The 22,279-nt window shown below is 52.1% G+C and overlaps 8 protein-coding genes across 8 annotated transcripts; 4 read left to right on the forward strand and 4 right to left on the reverse strand.

The window, feature by feature from the left end:
• Positions 1–202: 202 nt before the first annotated feature.
• Z518_01817 (uncharacterized protein) lies at positions 203–811 on the reverse strand (the record flags this gene model as incomplete). The annotated part of the gene is made up of 1 exon (XM_013418846.1): positions 203–811. The coding sequence occupies one exon, from the start codon at positions 809–811 to the stop codon at positions 203–205; it is 609 nt and encodes a 202-aa protein (XP_013274300.1).
• Positions 812–1,710: 899 nt separating this feature from the next.
• On the forward strand, positions 1,711–2,859 carry Z518_01818 (uncharacterized protein; the record flags this gene model as incomplete). The annotated part of the gene is made up of 1 exon (XM_013418847.1): positions 1,711–2,859. One exon carries the CDS (start codon positions 1,711–1,713, stop codon positions 2,857–2,859), a length of 1,149 nt encoding a protein of 382 aa, XP_013274301.1.
• Positions 2,860–3,819: 960 nt separating this feature from the next.
• Z518_01819 (uncharacterized protein) lies at positions 3,820–5,215 on the forward strand (the record flags this gene model as incomplete). Its single annotated transcript, XM_013418848.1, has 2 exons — positions 3,820–4,297; positions 4,530–5,215. 2 exons carry the CDS (start codon positions 3,820–3,822, stop codon positions 5,213–5,215), a joined length of 1,164 nt encoding a protein of 387 aa, XP_013274302.1.
• Positions 5,216–5,732: 517 nt separating this feature from the next.
• Z518_01820 (isocitrate lyase) lies at positions 5,733–7,488 on the reverse strand (the record flags this gene model as incomplete). The annotated part of the gene is made up of 3 exons (XM_013418849.1): positions 5,733–6,090; positions 6,173–7,224; positions 7,285–7,488. 3 exons carry the CDS (start codon positions 7,486–7,488, stop codon positions 5,733–5,735), a joined length of 1,614 nt encoding a protein of 537 aa, XP_013274303.1.
• A 1,072-nt stretch (positions 7,489–8,560) lies between these two features.
• Positions 8,561–11,094, reverse strand: Z518_01821 (uncharacterized protein; the record flags this gene model as incomplete). The annotated part of the gene is made up of 5 exons (XM_013418850.1): positions 8,561–8,780; positions 8,857–10,595; positions 10,650–10,771; positions 10,822–10,894; positions 10,954–11,094. The coding sequence occupies 5 exons, from the start codon at positions 11,092–11,094 to the stop codon at positions 8,561–8,563; spliced, it is 2,295 nt and encodes a 764-aa protein (XP_013274304.1).
• Positions 11,095–12,438: 1,344 nt separating this feature from the next.
• On the reverse strand, positions 12,439–13,926 carry Z518_01822 (uncharacterized protein; the record flags this gene model as incomplete). The annotated part of the gene is made up of 2 exons (XM_013418851.1): positions 12,439–13,660; positions 13,718–13,926. The coding sequence occupies 2 exons, from the start codon at positions 13,924–13,926 to the stop codon at positions 12,439–12,441; spliced, it is 1,431 nt and encodes a 476-aa protein (XP_013274305.1).
• Positions 13,927–14,494: 568 nt separating this feature from the next.
• Positions 14,495–16,153, forward strand: Z518_01823 (uncharacterized protein; the record flags this gene model as incomplete). Its single annotated transcript, XM_013418852.1, has 2 exons — positions 14,495–14,871; positions 14,926–16,153. 2 exons carry the CDS (start codon positions 14,495–14,497, stop codon positions 16,151–16,153), a joined length of 1,605 nt encoding a protein of 534 aa, XP_013274306.1.
• Positions 16,154–16,751: 598 nt separating this feature from the next.
• On the forward strand, positions 16,752–18,534 carry Z518_01824 (uncharacterized protein; the record flags this gene model as incomplete). Its single annotated transcript, XM_013418853.1, has 6 exons — positions 16,752–16,915; positions 17,020–17,096; positions 17,152–17,191; positions 17,254–17,323; positions 17,381–17,440; positions 17,539–18,534. The coding sequence occupies 6 exons, from the start codon at positions 16,752–16,754 to the stop codon at positions 18,532–18,534; spliced, it is 1,407 nt and encodes a 468-aa protein (XP_013274307.1).
• Positions 18,535–22,279: the final 3,745 nt, after the last annotated feature.

A 22,279-nucleotide genomic window follows, 5' to 3' on the forward strand; every position in this document is an offset into this window, starting at 1 on the left:
ACAGAACAAGAGGGACATGTGTTATCAGACTGGTTAAGCACGGGTAACTCGGGGCCTGGGCGAAAATGGAGTAAATCCGAGTAGACCATCTTGGATTTTTAAAAATATACAGGATTACAATCCGCTAGTTCCCTAACCCATAGCGGTACAATCACCGATGCCTCTTTATCATCTACAGCATCACGATCCTCTCCTGGATGGATCATTCATCTCGATTCCAACGTTCTGTTCGTAGTTCACGGTCCTCACGTGCCTCTCTTCGCTTTGTACCCCATCTCGATTTGACGATTTGGCCCACCAATTTCTGCTGTTCCCCCTTCTCCTTGGCCAGTCCTTGAGACACATACATGGCAAACACGGGAGAGCAGTCGAATTTCTTCGCCAAGCGATTGATGGTCCATTGGGTTGGGTCGGCTATTCTCAACGCCCTCATTTCCTCCACGTCTTTTTCTGTCAAATGATATTTCTTCTCGTATGGGCGTTTCGCGGCAGGCATCTGCTGAGCGACCTCCACTTGTAGCGTACGGGTTTCGGGGTCGGGTGAGACTTTTCGTCGGTCATTCTTCGGGAGGAAGATGTTGGGAGTGTGGTAAACACTGGGCATGCTCGGAGGAGGATTGAAGATGATATGGTCATGTTGCTCAGTTTTCGATGGGAGGAAAGAGGGATCGGGTTTGATGTTGAGCCTAGATCTTGTTCGTCGGTAGGATGATTGATGCCGACAGAATGATGGTGGGAGAATTTGGGCGCAAATCTTGTAGAAGCGTGACGATGCCGACAAAGGGGATGTGAAGACCGTTGTGGGCTGCATGGTCGGCGACTCTGAACGCGTTCACCCGGAAAAGAATTGGTTGCCGTTCGGAGACGTGGGCGGAATTACCGGCAGATCAGCATGGTGCCAGATATCGTATTCAGTTCGCGGAGAGCGTACAGCGGCGAAGAGGATGGACGGGAGCTCCTGTGCTGAAAAAGGACAATCGTCAATGGAGAAGATGAGCCACGAAAGATCAACGGCCGACACAGCCTGTCCATCTCAACTTGGCATTCGGAAGAGTTTCCTTTGCCAAAGGCAAGCCACGAATAGAAGAGGGTCGAATTAATTTCGTGCCGATGCTAGCGCACGGTACAGCCAACTCGGACTGTCACAAGACATGCCTATGGGCCCCTGTGCCTCCTCCCGGTGCCCTGCTTGTGACGCTTTTAGGCTCGATCTCTCTACCTCTTTCTGCTCGCTTTTTCTGCCCAATCCCCTGCTATTTCACCCACTTTGAGGAACTCGGTTCCATACCGTCGAGAGTTTCTTCACGTTTCCCTCGATCCAACACAAACACCGCATCCTCACACTCACACTTTACCACTTCACCTTCATATATCGACCTGTTGCACAGGCCATCGTTTGTCATTCCCGAATCGCTTGTTGTCCTGAGAACCAGAACGATCGTCCCCCGACAACACTCTCCATTATATATCCTGCGACCGACTCCATACTCCTCAGTCGACCTCTGTTGATACTCCGACATTGAATTTCACCCTTTTGCTTCATCCGGTACGCCATGTTGTGCATTCGGCGTCCTCTTTGAATCCGAATCTCCTTGCCTTTCTCGACCACTCCACGAGTTCTTGTTGATTGACCGCACACACGTCCAACCCCGAGCATTTTCTCCCGGTCAACCAGACCTCGACCGTGCACCTCGCGCGGGACTCACCAACATGTCCCTGAAGGAACCGTCCATCAATGATAAAATCAGCGCTCCAAGCACCGAATCCAAGGACTCGGCTTCGCCGTTACTGAAGGATCCCTCCGCCCCCACCGCGGGCGACGAAATTGGGGGGGGAGAAACATCATCAAAGCCACGCAAGAGAGACTTTTGGAAGCTGGGTAAAAAGCAGGATGAAGACAAACCACCGGTCAAGGGCAAAGTTCCTGTTTCCTCCAAACCCGCCGCTTCCAAAGCCAGTCCATTGGTGGGACTGAGCCCGGCATCTCCCATTAAATCACCCGATGCCCTCGGCGGATCTGTATCACCTCACCGGGGTTCTTTGACTCAGTCATATGGTGTTCCTGGTTCACCCAGTTATGGAATGCACAATACGTCTCCGCGGCCACAATCCCCCGCGTCTTCGATGATTTTCGAACGCAATGTTCAGGAGGAAGTCGTTCTTCCCGAGGCCTCTCCACACTTACCTTCTCATGTTATTATGGAGAACCATATTGCACCGGCGTTGGACGCGTCGGCGGAGGCGATCACGAACGAGAAGTTGGACCCGGATACGGTTGAAATCGTCACTCACGCCACCCATCAGCCGGCCGTCGTGACCATTACTGGCCTCGGAGCCGACCAGTCCATGGCGTCTTCGATGCAGGATGAATTTCCTCCCGCCCCGGCTTCGGTGCATCGACAAGATACGGATAATGCGTCCACCTACGGGCCTTTGGATTCGACCGATGTGCGTCGATTGAGCTTTATCTCCTTCGCCGATGTTGTCCACGGCGAACAGGAATTGGGCGATGTCCGACGTGATTCCGCCCATCTATCGGGCCATCCATCCCTGATCCCTCCTCGATCGCCGTCTCCTATTCGTTCTCCTACATCCTCGGCCGCCTTTGGCACGTCACCACCTACGAGCATAACGGCATCGGTCAAGGGGTTCGAAACGTCTCCCAACCGAGCCCAAAGAGGGGCGGCAAGTCCTTTACCCGGGCAAAGCTCGCCATTGACCGGCGCCAGTGAAATCAACATCGAAACCATGAGACAGGCGCTCCGAAAGACAGGAAGTGGAGATCTCAGCCATTTCCGTAGTGCTCCGGTCAGTGCCGTAGGAAACGATGATGGAACTTATGACCGACCCTTTAGATAAGTGAACGGAAAGCGTGACGGTTGGGGGTGGATATAAGACGAGACACATGATCTACGCGGGCGCATTTCATGATGGATGGCACCGGGATGCATTTTGGGACCGGAGAGAGGACGAGGGTTTCTCCAGTGCGGTAATTTTGGAGGGCGTTCTTACGACCAACCTTCTCAGCAGGAGGTGTCTCGATGTTAGGACATTAGATACCATTTGTTGTTGAATGATTGATGATTCTTGAGACATGGCTCGACTGACTCTATTTCCCGTTGGTTTATATCAACCCCTCCCCGGGGGTTCGCATTTATCATCTTACGTAAGAAAGGGACATTTAAGGCCCACCCCCACATGAATATAAGTTTGATTCTTGCTCCACTTTCTTCATCCAGGCTCCCTCTTTTGTCGTTCAGGGATCAAGAACCGAGGCCAGACAGCCTATTAAAGTTTACAGAAGAAAACTCGTTCTCGCCAGCCTTGATCTGGGAACGGAATGGCTAAAACTATTATCATACGAGGTTACGGCGTCACTCGTATCGCTTCTCGTGTTTGCTCTTACTCCTGTCGTGTTCATACCGAGTACTGTACGTGAGGAGGAGATGAGTGACAGGGTCGGCTTCTTAATTACCCGCATACCTTCTCACTCCTCCTCTTTTGGCTGCTTCATTCTTTGCCTTTGCTCTCAAGTTCACCCTTCACAAGAAGAAGTTCGTGATATTCCTATCTTGTCTTGCCAACCAGACTTGGATTCTCCCTGGCAAGGGTCCTGCCCCCCCCCTCCTCTTTGGCCCGAATTTTGACATTGAACGGCAATATTTTAATCATCAGAAGGCCCTGGAAAGACCAGACAGCTCTGAGCATCATCGTCTTGTCTTGATCATCTTCTAGCACGCAGCGTGGTTCGATTTGAATCCCAGCAGACCCTTTCCGGATCCATTGCTAAACCAAAACATCGTCCCATCGCCATCAATTATGGCTGTCTTATCCACCTTGTCCATCCTTCCCTCCACCCGAACCATCATCGACAACACCCTCCTCTCACCATTCATCACTGGCGCTCTATTGTTCTACATCAAACGCAACCCCTCCGCCTTGGACAAGCTCCCATGGTTTCCGGACCTGACACTAACCCTCCCATTCCGACTCCCCTTGAACATTCGCAACTCTGTGACTCTCCACGCCTCACCGCCTCTCAAGACGCTCAAATTTCTCTTCGGCCTCGGCCTGGTTCTGTACGTGAATCGCTTCCTCAACCGTCTGGCTTTGAATTACTGGCACCTCCAAAAACAAGGAGTGCCGTGGGACTTCCAAGCCGAGGGCAAGGAGACCATTTTGATCACTGGTGGCTGTTCCGGGTTTGGACGTGAGATGGTCCAAATGTTCGCCGAACAGACCAGGGCGAATATCTTGGTATTGGACATTCAGGATCTACCTGCCGACATGAAGGATAGTACGTATTCAGTTTTTCCTTTGACCTCCTAGGACTTGGCTTCGGCTTCTGCTCTTCATTCAAAGTCCTCCACACAGAAAGTGATGGGCTTTCTGAAATGGGATACTACACCTCCATGACCACCTTGTTTACAGGCCATCCCACCAGACAGATACCCTATTCACTTGCTCCTTGTTTTTCTCCCGAACAAATATTGCGAGCAATACTAATGAACACTCTCTCCTTCCACCAGTCTCCCGTCTCACGTACTACCAAACGGACCTCACGTCCCCATCCTCCATCACCTCCACCATTACCACAATCCTCAACACCTCCCACCCTCCGCCGACCGTCCTAATCAACAACGCGGGCATCGCCCAAGCGCATACCATCCTCAACACCACCGACGCCTACCTGGAGAAGATCTTCCGCGTTAACGTCCTCTCACATTTTACACTGATCCGCCTCCTCTTGCCAGTCATGATGTCCCAACGCAAAGGCCACATCGTTTCTCTCGCCAGCATGGCCAGTTACGTCGGCGTCGCCAGTCTGGTTGACTACTCCGCGACCAAAGCTGCGGTTCTTGGCATGCATGAGGGTCTGGTTCAAGAACTCGCACACCGCTATGCAGACCATGGAGGACACTGTATCCAGGCGTCGATCGTGCATCCGATATGGGCGCGTACGCCGCTGATCGGGTCCTGGGAAAAGGAGCTGAATAAGTCGGGACAGCACGTATTGACGGCGCGCGATGTCGCGGGTGGAGCTGTGCGCCAAGTCTTGAGCGGGAGGAGCGGGAGTGTTTTCTTCCCCCAATGGATGTGGATGGGGACGTTGCTGAGGTTTTTGCCGGATTGGGTTGCGTTGACGCAGCGAGCGACCCTGCATCCGGCGACTCAAACAGCGGAGAAGGATGTGGCTGGTCAGCATACGAAGTAGTGTGACGAGCAGAGATGAGAGCGTAAGTGGGTAAATTGTAATCTATCGGCGATGTATCTTATTCGCTCGTTTCTATTATATGGTTCTCTTCCACTGATTAGGGCTTTTCAATCCTCGATGACCGTGGTATACACGCCCTCACTCGGGAAGATAAGATAAAGCGCAGTGAGCTCATGAAGAAGCAAAGTGGAATATTGGTCGTCCAGGTTTCAGCCTCGTCACGTGATTCCAAACGAACCCGGGCCCCCTCCCAACAAGGGCCTGGCTCGGGGGGCGGGCTGAGAGCCAAGTTAGAGGGCAAGATGGTGTCTTCGGATTATTTTCATGGCAGCTAAGTAACGAGAATGGATCTATCAAACATATACAAAAGTGCTCGTTCAAATCTGACCTGCGAAACCACGCCGATCAGGTACATAGCCATACCGAATGCTTCGCGATTTTTCCTTCTCTTTCACATCCTGGCCTCTTTTCCATGTCTCTATCCCCGCGTCTCAATTTTTGAATTTAAATTCAGATTTCAATGAAATTGTGTCTCTGTCACACCCTTGCCCATGGCACTAGTACTGCTCACACCACCCGTGACCATCTTGAGCAGATTATCCACATAATTGGCACCACTCCACTTCTGATGCGTGACGACATCGATTTTATTGTTCATCTCAGGTTCCTGGATCAGCTCGCCGTAGGCACGCATGCCGCGCCGCGCGAACTCCTTGGCAAAAGTGTCGGAAATCAAAGCTGTCGAGTGCAGCCCTGCCAGCGTGATGAATTGCCAGCAGTAACCCAACTCAGCGAGGCGTTGGATATATGTTTCTTGGTCCCGGGCCGTCATGGCGGTTTTCCAGTTGAAGGATGGAGACAGGTTGTAAGCAAGTCTGAGAGAGGGAGAACAAAAAAAGAATTGTTAGCATGATACTCTTCACTCCTGAACCTCGTCGATGCGAATGATTCACTTACTTCTGCTCGGGCCAGACGGCGTGGACTCCGTCGGCAAATTCCTTGGCTTGGGCGTAATCGGGCAATTTGCTTTCCATCCAAATCATATCGGCGTAGGGAGCGTAGGCAATGGCCCGGTTGACGGCACATTGGCAACCGCCTTGGTATCTGTAGAAGCCTTCTCGAGTTCTCGGGGCGTCCCAGTCCCAGTGAATATCCACCCCGGTCAGACCCTTTGCGATTGCGCGGCATTCGCTGTTGGATTTGCCTTTGGCTGCTTGCTTGTATTTGGCGATCAAGGCTGGCTTGTTCACGTGAACGCCGGCATTGATGGTATCGACGACGGCCTCGTCAAACAATTTCAACCCGGATTGTTGAATCCAGTTGTCTTCGATGGCCTGGAGTTCATCGCCGTTCTTTCCAGCTTGCTCGGCGGCAACCATGAGATCATTGAGGGGTTGTAGGTTGGCATTGGTGGATCCCAGAATGAATGCATGGTCCCGGTAGTCGATGGTGGTGGTGATGAGAGTTGCCGCTTCCGAGTCTGTTCGGGCAACGGCCAACAAGTCCACCCCCATAATGTCCGCCTGGGCTCGAATAGCCACCAAGCGGTTGATGTGCTCAGAAATAGGGACCAGAACCTTTCCGGCCATGTGTCCACACTTCTTGGTGCCGGGAGCTTGATCTTCAATGTGAATACCAGCCGCGCCCTTCTCCACGAACAACTTGGTGAGCTTCATGACCGCTGTCAAACCGCCGTGGCCCGTATCAGCATCGGCAATGATGGGCCGCATATAGTCCACATTGGCCACGGATCCTCGTTTCTCTTTAGGAGTGGTGAGACGCTCCTCTCTCTGTTTACGATCGTGGAACAATTGGGCCATAAACAGGTGCTGGACCTTGTTGGGCACGGTGTTCATGGGATAATCGGCCAAATCAGGAGAGGGTTCGTCGGTAGAGGAAGCGGTGGAAGAGGACTGCCAGCCAGAGACGTAGACGGTATCGAGATATTTATTCATTTGGGTAAGCATGGTTGGCTCGAGACATCCGTACGTGGCCGAAGCGGTTTTCGTCTGGAGAACCAGTGAGTCAGCATCTCCGTGCACATAAAAAATGGGGGGGGACTGACATACGGCAAATCGATTCTCGACCAGTTTCCATAGCTTTTTGGCCTGGATGTTGCTGGGATATTCAATTTTGATAGTGCCTCGCTTTTGCACAATCTGCTCAGCCGTGAATGGTCGTCGAGTATATCTCCATCTGGAATCAGTCCACCACTTCTTGACAGCTTCGATCTCTTGAAGGTATTGCTGTTCTTCTTGCTCAATTGAAGCCATCTTGAGGTGTCACGAGTATTACAGGGCTATTCAAAGTATTCAGTGCGGCTCACGCGACTCACACAGTGAAATTGAAGGCACAGACAGCGATAGGAGAGGAGAGGGGTCGTATCAAAAACAGTCGGAAAACTAAGCCCGAGGAACAAACAGTCATGGGAAAGAAAGAGGAGTATGCAGGATAGTTAAGTAAAAATGCACACGCCAGAAGGCGGATCGGCTGAGGACTGGGAGTGGTCCATGATGAATCCCTCCATCTCCGATGGGCTGAGGATGCATGAGAGGACATGACACCGAGCACGGTCCGGCTCATGGTCATGGTCGACCATTCTGGCCAAGCTTTGGGCTTTGGGCGCCGGGTTAGAGGAGCGAGGGAGGAACAGCGGCGACCAGAGATTGGTGGAAGAGAGGTGCGGACTGGGGAAAAAGCCGGGCTGGAGGATGAGTTTTCGAAGGGAGGCAAAGAAGAGAGGCATCGACACCATGCCATCTCTGGTGAGGTCTTCGGTAGAGGATCGGCTTTGTGGGGAAATGAGTTTTCAAACATGTGCCCTTGTGGCTCCTCACCTGCGCCTGGCATGACGTTTTTGTGTTTGACTCCCTCCGTTCGACCGCAACAGGGGAGCATTTCTTCGTATATTTTCCACATCATAACGAGCACAAGCTGGCACACTTTCCAGGATCTTAATCTCTCTGTCTGTTGCAGTCTTTTCGGCACCCGGTTCCAGGATGATGCAAGGGTCGTTGTCATCGACCTTATTCGCAACAGTGTTGATTGCTCCGTAGTGCCTCGGTTCAACATCACGTGACCTATATTCCGGAAGCGGAAGTGTACCGGGGTGTCTTCCCCGGTTGGCCTCGCGAAAAAGAACCGGAGCAAGTTTCGAATTTGACGCCGCCCAAAATGAGCGCTGGGAACAAATGCCTCCAACCGTACTTGAATGCTATCTACACGCCTGCTCATGTAACCATTGCGCCAATCGGCGTCTCAAAGCTGTTTCTCGCTGTCAGTCTGTCTCGCCAAATGCTGCATCTGAAAGAATCTCAAATCTACACGTCATCAGCAACGCATAATCTATTCCTCTGGGCTTGTGCTGATCGCAGTTTCAGCCTCGTCTGCTGAGTCTTGTCGGGATTCATCCGAGCCTTCCTGGATGGTATCGTCCAGCCCGCCTAACTTGATCTCAGTGGCCTTGGCAAAGGTCTCGTATGGCGTGAGAGTTCCCAGAGCTCGTTTCATGTGCATGGGAATGAAAGACAGTCCGTACACATAGCTGGCGTTGACCCAACCAAATCTGTTCGCATTGACATCAGCATCACCGTGGATTCAAAAAAGGCCCACCCCCTCCTCCCCGTTCAAAAAAAACTTACCCTTCTTTAGGGACACCTTTAAAGTCGGAGCCTTGGTTGCCATACTCGGCCTCCACCTTGTGAGGGTCCAGTTCCCGGGTGACATTGTACTTTTCCACCACAACGCCGTTGAAGTCGACAAACGCCTTGGTCACCATGTACAACCATTTGTATGCCAGTCGTTGTGCCTCTTCGATATATCCGTATTTGATGAAGCCCCCCCACGCCAACATTTGCTGAGGGGCCCAACCGAACGGATAGTCCCATTGTCGGTTGGGACGATCCAGTCCAACCTCTCCGCGAGACGTCTCCGTTCCCGACACCAGCCCTCCGAAGCAATCGAACTTGGGCAGGGCGTTGAGTACCAACGCCGCCGCCTGACGGGGTGATGCACATCCTGCCCACATCGCCCAGAATGTGGTGGCGGTCTCATAGGCCGTACGCTTCTTGTTGACCGTGTCATAGTCGAAGTACATACCCTTGGCCTCGTTCCACATATACTTGTCAATGCGAGCCTTGCGCAGTCTGGCTCTCCGATCCCACGTCGCCGAAGTCTCGAATCCGCCCTTCCGATTGGCCTCGGTCTGGAACTCCGCGGGGATGGTCAGTCGGTCTTTGAAATATTGCCGGATGCACCATGAGATATCAATTTCATACTTGTACAGCAATGAGTTCAGATCGATGGTGGCCAAATTTGCGGCACACCCTTCAAGACGGTACGAGGTGTCGTGGCCTGATTCTCGCACCGCGCGATCATGCAGGAAGTACTCGTCAAGCTCCGGTTCCACCACTTGATCGGTATTGTAAGCCCGGACAAACTCATGGAACGTCATCCCATGCTTCTTCGCATAGGGGGTCAGGATATGCACAAAGTGAGACGCTTCCGTCTCCGGAGGAACCCCGAGACCATCAGGCCGGTAACGTGACAGCCCGGTTGCCGGGTCATAACGAGGGGTCGACATCCACACGTTATAGTACTCCTTGATCGCAGCCCTAATGGCCAACCGCAAAAAGTCCAAGGCACCGGCTTCGTGCTTAATCTTGTCATAGACCTTGAGGGCCATGTCCGTCAAGAACGGTGGCTGAGATCGAGTGAGGTAATAGGAGCGATTGGCATTCAAGATCTTGCCATAATGCTGGATACAGAAGGCAAAGTTGATGACCATTGACTTGGCCATTTCCACCTTCCCATTTTCGATCAGACCGATGGATTCCATATAACTATCCCAGCCATACAACTCATTGAATCGACCACCCGGAACTATGAATGGGAGTCCTTTCAGGGTCTCCTGTCCATTGATCACGTCCTTCTTCATCGCCAGGGCCAAAATGCCGGGCGCGTGGTTCAGACTCCGAACATATTCGGCGGTGATGGGGCCCTCGGGTAACCAACAAACATCCAATCGCATTTCAGAGCGGTCCTTAGCCACCCGGGTATAGTACTCAAATTGTTCGGGACAGGCACGTGGGATGTAAATGCGAGGTCGCGGATCCGGTGTCCAGTCTTTGGGATCACGGCCCGCCTTTTCGATGGTGGCCGCATCCAGGGACCGGGTCAGATTGCTCCAAAACTCATCTCTAATGCGTCGTGACAGTCGATCGACGGGATTTTCACTCAGACGGGACCGATGTATCTTGACCACCTTCTTTCCCAGGTCTTGTGCCAGTGTCAGTTCCTGAAGGAGATTACTGATCATGTAATTCCCGCGGATTTCGGCTGATCGGTAACCCGCAGAGGCCAAGGTGCCCAAATTGATGTGCTGTGACACGATCAGTCTCCCGACGGTTCGGAGATGCCTGCAGGATATAGGTACCTTGGGTCCATTGTCCTCGATCGTGATCTGCTGATTTCGATCAATGTCCTCACGGTCAATGAGATCCTTCAGAGTCCGATCGACGTCCACCAAGAGTTCTTGATGTTGCTGGTAGTATTCGTCTGGAAGGATGGTCGGTCAGCAAGGATCAGGGAGGAGGGCAGGAACGGACCGTGGCTGGTTCGACGAGCAGGATAGGTGCCCTTGGTAGCGTCGAACTGAGTGTCTCGAGCAGGCTTAATATACTAAGGATAGAGTGTATGTTAGCAAATGTGCGAGCGTAGGACCGAAAGGGGAGACGGACAGACGAAATGGATCTATTGCGCGCTCCCAATAATTGGCGTCTAACCGCCTCCTCGTCGTAATATTCTGAAGGAGAAGAATAGGGATCACGACGTTCTAGAGATGAGCTCCGCCTGCGGTTAAGCCCATGTGGCAAGGTCATACCTAACCAAATCTCTCAAGAAAGGTCCAACGGAGAACAGAGGGAGGAGAAGGCTGTAACTGTGTTAGGACGTTGCCCGGTACTTGGGGTTGAAGGTATTTAGGGTTTGGGGGCCGAAAAGCCGGTGGGAGTGAAGAGGCCACCAAGATAAGGTCCGAGAGGGCGATGATGTCGTTCGGACCCGCTTTGACAGGTTTAAAAGAAGCCGGGGGTTTGAAGTCGGCGCGCCGAACACCAACTGGCATAGGAGGAGGGTCCGTTATTGCCGAGATGATCGTAGAGCACACGACCACGAGTTTGGACGGATTTAAGCAGACAATGCGAACGGTGGAATGGCCGACGAGATGAGGAGGTATTTGCTGGTGAATGACACAAAGGTGTAGTGGCTATAGCGGTGTTTGTAGATATCGTTGTTCGGGGCGATGAGCAAGCCAAAGAGTCAATGATATAGGAACGAGCACTGCAGAAAAGAAGTAGTTGCGACCAGAAGAAAAAGCAAGATGGATTTAAAAAGAGCGGTCAGGTGGACAACGCAACAAGGAATAAGTAAATAAGTGGAACGGCAGCCTCAGGTATTCTCGAAGTTGAAGTTGCTGAGTCTCTTATTCGACGGACAGAGTCTGCGCCCTGAAGATGAAAATGGACGGGGAGAAAGTGAGATTGTTCCAAGGGAAATCTCTGCATCTGTTGTGCCATTGGCACTGGACTCTGTCTCGGTTTCGATTTCTGTTTCTGCCAGGACATGATTCATTTCGTGGCGCGATCATCCAATGTGGAAATCGTCCCGCTTTGAGAAGAGCCTCTTCACCCCAGTAGAGGGCGCTCGGAGTCCGTGCAGCATCAAAAAGTGACCCGGGTAAACGACCAAATCCGCTGTGGGCTTTTGTACTACAATCGGCTACCAGCGCCGACCCAAGTATCTGTACTAACAAGAGTCGTACCAGAGAGCCATATATATATATATATATATACTTGGCTGAAGAGGATGAAATCAAATCATAGCCATCGTGCCCAATGCTGTGCCTTCTCCGCATCCCCCCCCCCCGGATTTCACCATTCGCTTCCGCTTCCGAAGCCACCATCTTCTGCCCCGTGCTCTCGCTCTACAACTGCGTCCCGTCCTGCAAGGCACACACATGGCCATGGCACATCCGAGATCTGGGTTCCAGAGTCTAACTGCGATTGAACCGGAACCAAACACTAATGGCACATCCGACTGAAATCTTTGTCACTCTTTATCCTCCGTATCTGGTCGGTGCTTATCATTGCTCGCCTACTCCTCCACCAATCCAGTCACACCACCCGCCTTGCGGTTCACTATAAGTACCACTCCCACAGTGTCATTTACTTTTCTGCACATGTCCATCCAAGGACTTGTTTATCCCTTTCTCCCGGGCACACCCGCCCGCACCAGCCGCACCAGCTTCGTACAGTGCCTTGGGCTTCTCGTTCCAAATACTTGCCGCTTTCTCTCTCATCCTCGTACTCCCACACCGTGGCCCCAACCTTGACCCGCTTTTTCACTTTCTTCTTGACCACCCCGCCAATGCCTTCAATCTCTTGCTGCAGATATCCGGGCTTGTTGTTGCTATAATCCGGTGTACCTATTCCACTGGGCCCGCCTCCCTCGTTCTCACGTAGACTGTCGTGTGCCTTGCCTTCCGAGCAATCAATCTCCACCCAACACACAGCTTTGCCACTGGTTTCGAGGCAATCTTCACCCCGGCCGCATTTCTGTCCCTGATTTCCTTCTCCTAAACCCGTCCCCAGGCCTCCGCCGATATGGGTCGAGTAGCGAGATCGCCAGGTCCACACCCTCTTATAGGTGGTGTCCGCCGCTCCGAGATTTTGTCCACACGGAGCGCACAGGAAGACTCCGCGAGACGCACAAGTGCATGGACCACGGAGGAGGGCTGGCCAGGTAAAAGAACGCCGATAGTCAATTTCGGGCTCATGGTCCTCGAGAGCACACGTGGAACTCGAGGTTGACGACCCGGAGCATGACCTCTCCGACCGGATGGAGCTGGCACTCGACGTTGGTGGTCCGTCGACCGTGTCGTGGGCCGGAGTGAGGGGTTGTAGATGTGCCCCTATTGGGGCATCCAGGCAGGTCTTGCACAACCTTCGATATCGGTCCTTCAAGCTGGCATTACTGGGAGATTTTGCCGCGCAATTGCGACAGACGGCAGTCCCGCATCGACGGCATGGAGCCACCAAGTCTCGGGCACAAGAACTGATTTTACTTGATACACCCGCGGAGGAATAAAGTCCTTCCGGTTGCGAGGCTGGCCGTGGTCTTACGGCGGCCTCGACCTGTACCGGCAGATGCAAGGCTGCTGGCCCTCCGGAAAAGAGTGTATTGTTGTATGACCCCTCCCGGTGTGATCTTTCTGTTGGTGCAGCAAGCACTTCCGCCAGCACCGGTCTCGCATCGTGGGTGCATCGCAACGAATGAGCCTTCAGCTGGCGCGCATATTGTGTCAAGCTGGTGTGGACGCTGCGGCATGTGGCTGCTAGAGCATCCAGATCATTGAGATCGAGCTTGGAGGATATAGACAAGGCCACGCTAGATATGACCGATCAGTGAGAAACCTCGGTCAAAATGACCACTTTCAAAGCATACGGATAGCAGGTCAAAATAGCAGCCACTTTGTTGGTGCTCCGTGACTCCGCCAGGACATTCTTCGTCGTGTTCATCCCTTCCACCGTAGCTGATCCTCCCTGGCCAGCAGCTTTCAGCCGATCTTGGTGAGCCGAATCACGGATCCCAGGCGCGGCCGATCGATTGTGGGATTCGCAGTCGTCCTCATCAAGGTTGAGAAACACCGCCATGGTGCCATTTGAAGCCGACCAAGTGAGGAGAAAACGGGAAAATTCATACACAAAGCGAAGGCCGATTCAAGGACGAATGCGAAACCAAAGGAGTTGAGAAGAATGAAAGAAGACTGGAAGCATCCAGGAGCACAGTTTTACGGGAACGAGTTGAAAGAGAATGGTTGAGACTGACGGATGGAGGGGAAGGGGCCATATGGTGCTGAGCCACATCGTCATGTACAGCAACCCCACTAAGAACGAGGCACGGGGCGACGATTTCTAACCACTGAGGCTGAGGAAGAAAAAGACCCCGCACCGGGGTGGACAGACAATGTTCAAGTTTGGCTGGGGATGTACCAAGTAAGTAGGTGTGTAGCTATTTGTTCAGCTCTCTTTTCGCTTTCAAGCTCTAAAGTTTTACCAAAGAGCACCCATCTCCTCAGCAGCGGCACTGGCGAAAGCAAAGGCAGATGCAAGATTCGCGCTTGTTGAAGGCCTTGTTCTTTCCTGAAAATTCTTCCTCGAACTGAATGCGAATTCAACGGCCTCACGAGCCAGAAGTAGGGGTGTCACGAACCAGCCAAAAATGACTTCGATTCAGTTGCCAACATTCACTACAACACCTGTCGAACAGATTCCTTCCATTGTCTCTCGTCTTCGAAAGACCTTCCACTCCCAAAGGACTCGACCGGCCGAATTTCGCCTCAAACAATTGCGCAAGCTCTACTGGGCCATTGTTGATCATGAAAAAGAGCTCGTGGAAGCATGTCAACGGGACTTGGGCAAGGGCCTCTTCGAAGCCTCCACGGCCGAGATCAACTGGGTGAAAAATGATATCGTCTTCATGACTCGAAATCTAGAGAAATGGATGAAAGATGAGAAGCCGGCCGACATCGCGTGGAGCAATAGGCTCGTGAACCCAAGGATCAGAAAGGATCCTCTGGGTGTTGTTCTCGTTATTGGGTAGGAAGCCTGTGGTCGCACACTCCCTCCGCTGAAAACTGACATCGCATCAAGTGCTTTCAATGTCCCAATCAATCTATCCTTCAGCCCTATGATCGGAGCCATCTCGGCAGGCAATACGGTGGTGTTGAAACCGTCGGAACAGTCCTACCGCTGTGCAGCAGTGATGCAAAAGATCATGGAGGCCGCTCTGGATCCAGATTGCTATGCCTGCGTGCAGGGTGGCATCCCAGAGACGTCGGCGCTGCTGGAACAGAAATGGGACAAGATCTTCTTCACCGGCTCAGTGCGAACGGCCAAAATCATTGCTCAAGCGGCTGCGAAGAATCTCACCCCCGTCGACCTGGAACTCGGAGGTCGAAACCCAGCCATCGTCACCAAGAAGGCAGATATGCGATTGGTAGCGCGACGCTTACTGTGGGCAAAGACTATGAATGCCGGCCAAATATGCATCAGTCAAAACTGCATCCTGGTCGACCGAGAAGTGATGCCAACTCTAATTGAAGAACTAAGGATCGCCATGAAAGAATTCTTCCCCGATGGCCCCAAGAAGAGTGCGGACTTTGGTCGAATTATCAACATTGGTGCATTCAATCGCATCAAGAAGATGTTGGATAACACGTCGGGCCAGATTGTCATCGGAGGAACCATGGATGCCGAACAGCTCTTCATCGAGCCCACGGTCATTGAAGTTTCCGATCCCAAAGACTCGCTGCTGGTGGATGAGTCTTTCGGTCCTCTGATCCCCGTCTTGCCGGTAGACAACCTGGATCAAGCAATCAGCATCGCCAATGAAATTCACGAGACGCCCTTGGGAGTCTACGCATTCGGGTCCAAGGCTGAGACGGATAGAGTTCTCGCCGGAACTCGTTCCGGTGGTGCCAGTATCAACGACGGTTTTTTCCACGGCATCATCCCGACTCTCCCGTTTGGAGGCGTGGGTGACTCTGGCACCGGATCATACCGAGGAAAAGCTTCATTTGACACCTTTACACATCATCGATCAATTACGAATACTCCAAACTGGATGGAAAAGCTCATGGCCGTGAGATATCCGCCATATGTCGGCACGGGCAAGCTCGAGCAGTTTAGCAAAATGGGAAATCTCGAACCGGACTTCGACAGAGAGGGCAATCCAAAAATGAGCCTTCTCTGGACTTTTCTTACGATGGGCGCTGGGAGTGCGTCGAAAGGCGCGTTGAGAGCAGCGCTGGTGGCTGGTGTTTATCTGGCGCTCAGAATGCTGATTGGAGCGAGGGGGCCGTTGATGGCCGGCAAATGAGAGGATGGATGATTCTATGGGGAAGCAAAGCGAGCGAGTGCGCGGGCACAAATTGAAAATTATTTCCTTGTATAAGTACTGGACATCCGGATGTCAGGGTGGGTAGGGTAATTAATTCCCCCGTTCCGGGGGCGATCGAGTTATCATTAACACAGAGGTACGTGGATCGTCTCTCTCAACATCTGTGACGCCTTAGTACCTATTTTCCAGGCATCTTTGACGCTGATACATGTACCTCCATCAGCCACGGTACCCCGAGCGGGCTGCAGTGTGCACGTCATTTGGCAACCCCCCTTGCCGCCACGACTGCTTACAGAGCCCAATGCGCTTCGTCCATCTTGCATTTCCCATACCACGATCACAATCTACCGCACCTGGTTGGATATTTCTCGCAACAGCTGCCCTCGGCGGTGCCAGTAACTTATCTCATTTTGATTACTTCCCATACGCGTCCGAATTTCCTCCTCGACACCGAACCCTCTCATTCCTATCCACTACTGTCTCTACCATTGCACCTGAAATCTAGCCTTCGCACGACCTCACTGCAGTCTCTTGCGCCGCCGCGCTCTCCCCCGGGGCCAAAGTCCAACCCAATATCATGACATCGACCTCGAATACTCCTTTCGCAACGCCTGCTGCCTCTACACCGAATTCGAGACCCACCACTCCCAGTCCTGCTGCTACTCCTATTGGCGTCCCTGCAGACAATCAGTTGCAAGATGAGACCTCCAAGCTCAGAACATTTCTGAGCTTGTTGAGAAAGTACGTCGCTCTGGATAAAGAGTCGAGAACTATCCGTTGGCTGCTCGACACAAGGCTGTGGGACACTTTCAGCTGTCTTTGCTGACTCACGGACAATCTGGCAGGTTTATCGGAGTTGCAGATATTGCCAACGTTCGCTTTTCCTTACCATCTCAATTAATAGAACCTATACCCAACCTAGGTACGAGTGACCTTTGTCGGACCTCTTGAACAGGGACAGAGCTAATACGAGACAGAATACTGGCACTACCTCGACAGACCCGAGACATTCGCAAGGTATGGCCGACTCGGGCCGAGCACGATCGTGTCATGTAACGTCTTACTGACATGGCTACTAGTATTGGGACATCAGATGACTCTCTCGGACGTATGCTAGAAGTGCTCAGGTTTTGGTTCACGAAAGACCTAGTTCGTTAACTTCCGATCATGGGCACGGACGAGTATCAATGCTAAGCAAGAGTGCAGAAATACGTCAAGGGAAAGCCTTGCAAACCATACAACTCGACATTGGGGGAATTTTTCAGGGTTCGTAATGTTTCCCACGTTCTTCCCTCCCCATATGTTCTCGGTGCTTGCGAGGTCTCGATGAGGGAACAAAACTAACGAGGTATACGCCCATGTAGTGCAACTGGGAGATCAATGAAGCCGCTCCTCCAATAACACAGCCTTCCAAAGCACCACCCCAACCGTCCAAAGATCCCCTTCAGCCGAACGGTAGGGAGAAACCCATCCGGATATCCTTCCTTACAGAACAGACCTCCCATCATCCACCCGTCTCAGCTTACTGGTATAATTGCCCCGAAAGGGGGATCTATGCACGAGGCTATGACCAGCTCTCTGCGCGCTTCACGGGCACCTCTGTCCGTGTAATTCCCGGCAATTTTAATCGGGGCATATTCCTCACACTGACCCAGCGGGACCATGAGGAATACCAACTTCAACACCCGGCTGCGTCGCTGGGTGGTCTTCTGCGAGGGTCCCTGTATGTTTCAGTGGCAGACTCATGTTACGTGACGTGCACCAAGACCAAGCTAAAATGTATATTGACCTACGTGGAGGAGAGTTGGTTTGGTAAGGCCCAAAACCGTGTGCACGGGCTCATTTTTCGTTACGACCCGGACGATGACAAGTACACCCGGGTCAAAGACGTACCAGAGAAGGACATTCTGGTTAAAATCGAAGGCTGCTGGCAAGAGCAGATCACGTACATCATCCCCAACAGTGCGGCGGTCAAGGAGGCCAATAATTTAGAGCCGACATCTGAGAAACAGCTGCTCATTGACCTGCAACCCTTGATGCCGGTACCGAAGACCGTGCCCCCCACAACGGATCAGCTGCCCAACGAGTCGCGCGAATTCTGGAAAGAGGTGACGTCGGCAATCCTAGAAAAGCGATACTCCGACGCCACTAGGCTGAAGCAAGACCTCGAGCAGGCTCAGCGTGACAAGGCCGCGAAGCGCAGGGAGATGAATACCGAGTACAAACCTCGCTTTTTCACCGCTAACACGGAGCCCAGTGGCAGGCCTGAGCTGACCCAATATGGCAAAAACACACTGGAGGGTATGGATAAGAGGGAATTCCGCCTTGATCCTATCCCCGAACCTGGCATTGATGTATAGACGAGCAAAGAGTCCATTGTTCAAATAGAAGCCAACGTGTGAGGGTGGGATCGAATGCGCTGCCCTCGGGTCCCTTCTGTGTGCATTTGTGGGAGAACCTCATGTCATGTCCCGATTCCACAACCATGGGCCGACGGGAATTAATATACTTTCAAGATGCTAAAACGGATATGGTGGGGGTTGATTGATGGGACCAGGATTCTTTTATGGGGGCCAAAATGTATACATGATATGAATTGATCGCACGAGGACGAGACCGAAGCCGAGACACAGGCGGAGGCAAAGACAAAGACGAAGGCGAGGCCAGCCACGGGCTTGGTAAGACTAAGCGAGCACAACTGCTTGCGCCCCTGATGGATAGACCTGTGATGGAATATGACATTAAGACGATAGACTAAGCTATGGTGCTATGGAGTTCTGCTGCTGCTCCGTTGGCATTTACACTGGGAACTGGAGCATTGGGGGGGTCCGTCCTTGTCGAATAATATAGAGGTCATATGATCATATAAATAAATCGACTTGGGTCGCGCTTCATAGTGATAGCTCTTTTTATGTCGATGCTCAGAGTCATCCTGTTTCCATGCCGACCTCCCTACCGGGCGTTGATGGCTGGTCGATACATTTTTAGTTGTTACCCGTTAACCGCAATGGTATCGAACGATATAAGCGTGATAAGGTAAAATGAAGCATCAGCCAAGATGAGATGGATGGCAAGCGAGTCGGGGGGGGGTGACGCAGAAACGATCGAACTTGCCTCTATGAGTCTCACAATATCTGCAATTTGAAAAGAGAGCGTCTTGAGAGTTCTTTGCCTGCTCGCAGAACCTATCCCCACCGAGATAGCGCACCGGATTGTTGCCCGGCTGAAGTTGGTGTATCACGGAGCATGACCTTTTTTTTGTAAAGCTCCGAATTTCTTGACCAAAGCGTTCTCATTGCGGGGAACATGGCGCGTGACACTCGGGGAGGGAAGACGTGAGGACAAAGGAAGCCCATACTCCGTACTGCCCATGCGCAAGTCCTGTTTTTCTTCTGACTCGAGTCACATTTGGCGCTCACTGCTGTCAGGCGTGTGTTGATACTTCGTGAGTCCGTTCCTTGGCTAACATACGACTGTTAATTGCGTCTCAGGAATGAACAGAGGTAACGACACCAGCCGGGGACAGTATCTCGTTTCGCGCTTCCCCCCTATCACTGTTCCGGTCACAGGTCTAGACCGCTGTAAATCATGGGTTCTGAAACAGGTGATGAGCCTGGCTAGGAGGAAGTCTAGACTGGCAAGATTTGGCGGACTTTGTACACGCAGATGGTCCACGTTATAATACGGGTTTGATGAGACACAACATTGTACTCCTTTGAGTAGTAGGGTACAAGGGATCAATTGGACGGAACGGTTCGGGCCTGGGGTACGCGCATTGAATTACCTTGTCTTGTCGGGAACCGGCAGGATGGAGTCTGGAATGCGTTTGGAAATATGGGCGTTGCCGCAAAAAGGGGGGGGGTCCATCCTATAGAAATTTGAAACGGTCGCTAAGGTTGAAATGGGCGTGTTTTGAAACACTAACGCAATCAAGGGGGTAAGGGGGGGTTTCTGGTTTGAAAAATTCGGACGAGGTCACGTGACGGTTGCTGTGGTCAACATGACGTCCCCCGTACCACGAGGGTTTCGGGGGAGAAAATAGTTCGGAGCACGGTATCGTGCTGCGACTCTAAGTGCCGCGATAAAGATCCTTTACCAGCTGCAGGAGAAAGGGGTACATGCGTTGTTGGAAGAGCGGCATGGGAGGGAATAGAGATTGGATAGGGAGAGTCCGCCACAAAACTCACAGTGCCCGTCAGTGGTGGGAAGTTGTTTCTTTTTCACATTTCCAAGCGCGGTGCAAGAGTGCCGAATGCATATGGAATCCTTCGTTCGAAACTTTGCCCGCTAAATTTTTTCGCTCTCCAGGATTCTGCATGTCGTATAGCATTGCAGGGGGGATGCTAGGGAACAATTTGTTGAGGATCATTTTCCTGGCCAGAGAAGCAACTCAGATACAGGTGATAATCGAAGAAGCGGCCCGGTTCGAAGACGGAGGAAAAGAAAAAGGAACAACTTTCCCCGCTTGGCTTTGAAGATTTACCGAAGATTCTGCGGAAGAGCCTGGAGTTCACTGGCCAGCTCCAAAAAAAGAGTTCCGGGACTTTTGTTTAACTTTGGTCCAAGGTAATGATTACTACTCCCTAGAGGTCCCTTTCTTTTGCGTCTTTCATGCTTCAGCCGTAAGCAGGGATCGACCATCCTTCGGGGCCTTGAGTTCTCGAGAGTGATTCAAACGGGACGGAAGCGCCACAGTTTCTCAGCCACTTTTGGTCAGATGATCGCCGAAAGACCGCTGTACAAGGGCCGAGGATTGTGTACGATTTCCAGCATATCTTTCAAGCCACAAGTGGCTGATGGAACCGAATGCTAGGAATTGTAAGCGGCGTGATCGCGTCGAGATAGTGGAAGAAGGAAAAGCTCTCCTTCGTATCTGCAGCCCACACCCCAGTATCCGACATGGATTACTTTCGGAAGGATTTCAATGAGCATAATTAGCTCGAGTTGCGAGCGCACCAACACACCCAACACACCGGGTGGAAGAGACCCCCCTTCTCGACCCTGCAGTGTGTACCTCAGCTTGACAGGGCAGCAACCCAAGAGCCCACAAGTGGGTAAATAGCACAAAAGTTCATCCTCTTTGTTGAAAAAAGTTTTGCGACCGCTCGTAAAGAAAACCGTTTGCTAAGAGAATCCCCTGCCTCGGTCGTCTTGTTTGCAGATTGCGTGTCCTCGATGTTCTGAATGCAATTTCTAGCCACCTTCCTTGTGGCTGGCTTGGCTTGTGTCGCCCACCAGCGGTTATGCTCTTTCAGTCGTAGATTGATACATCAGATCGACCATTCGCGAACCTCTAAAGCATCTGCTGGAGAGGTACCTTGTTGTGAAGTGGTGTGACGGAAGGCCGGTTGCTGTACGGGGTGACGGGAGTCAACAGTGTATGGACAGATCGGACGACGGAGAATTGAGCTTGCGATCGAGCTACGAGGGAAGCCAAACGGATGGCGAGATGGTTCGTTACAGGAAATAGAGATGACTTATGATCGCAGGGTAATCAACTGGGGTTCATGGGGGGCAAAGGGCTGGAGAGTTAGTGCTCAGGTAAGGCAGACTCGCCGTGTCGGTTTAAACAGACATTAGACTATACTGTGTATAGTTAGACTCTTCTTTAGACTTGATGCGGGTTTGGTTAACCAGCGTTTCAAGCTCATCTGGATTAGGCATAGCTGAATCTCCAAATAGAATCAACCATATTAGTACGTGAACTAGTTGAGTCTAATCGGCCTGCGCCGCACTCACGATAGAAAACGCTTCCTCCCCCTCCCCCTGCCATTCGCAGGCGACCGGGAATCAGGCCCAATCACTGGTGGATGGCCTCAGGAACTCATACATGATTTCCACGCATGCTCACACACCATGACCAGCATTCTGACAGCCATCTCACGACATGCTGCACTCGCCTGATGCCTAAATCGACGAAGATGACGGCGTGGTTGACTGATGAGTGGTTAATATTCCTGCCAAAGAGGGGGGGTGGCTTCATAGCAGTTGGTCTGCCGTTGCTCTCGATCCACTCACTCGGTCCCATCGACCTTTGTCTGTTAGAGAATCGGCTGTCTGCTTTTCGCAACTGATCTGCTCTCTCAAAAGTTCCCTCGTGGAAAT

Source organism: Rhinocladiella mackenziei, assembly GCF_000835555.1.
Source record: "Rhinocladiella mackenziei CBS 650.93 unplaced genomic scaffold supercont1.2, whole genome shotgun sequence".
In the NCBI taxonomy this organism is placed as follows: Eukaryota; Fungi; Ascomycota; class Eurotiomycetes; order Chaetothyriales; family Herpotrichiellaceae; genus Rhinocladiella; species Rhinocladiella mackenziei.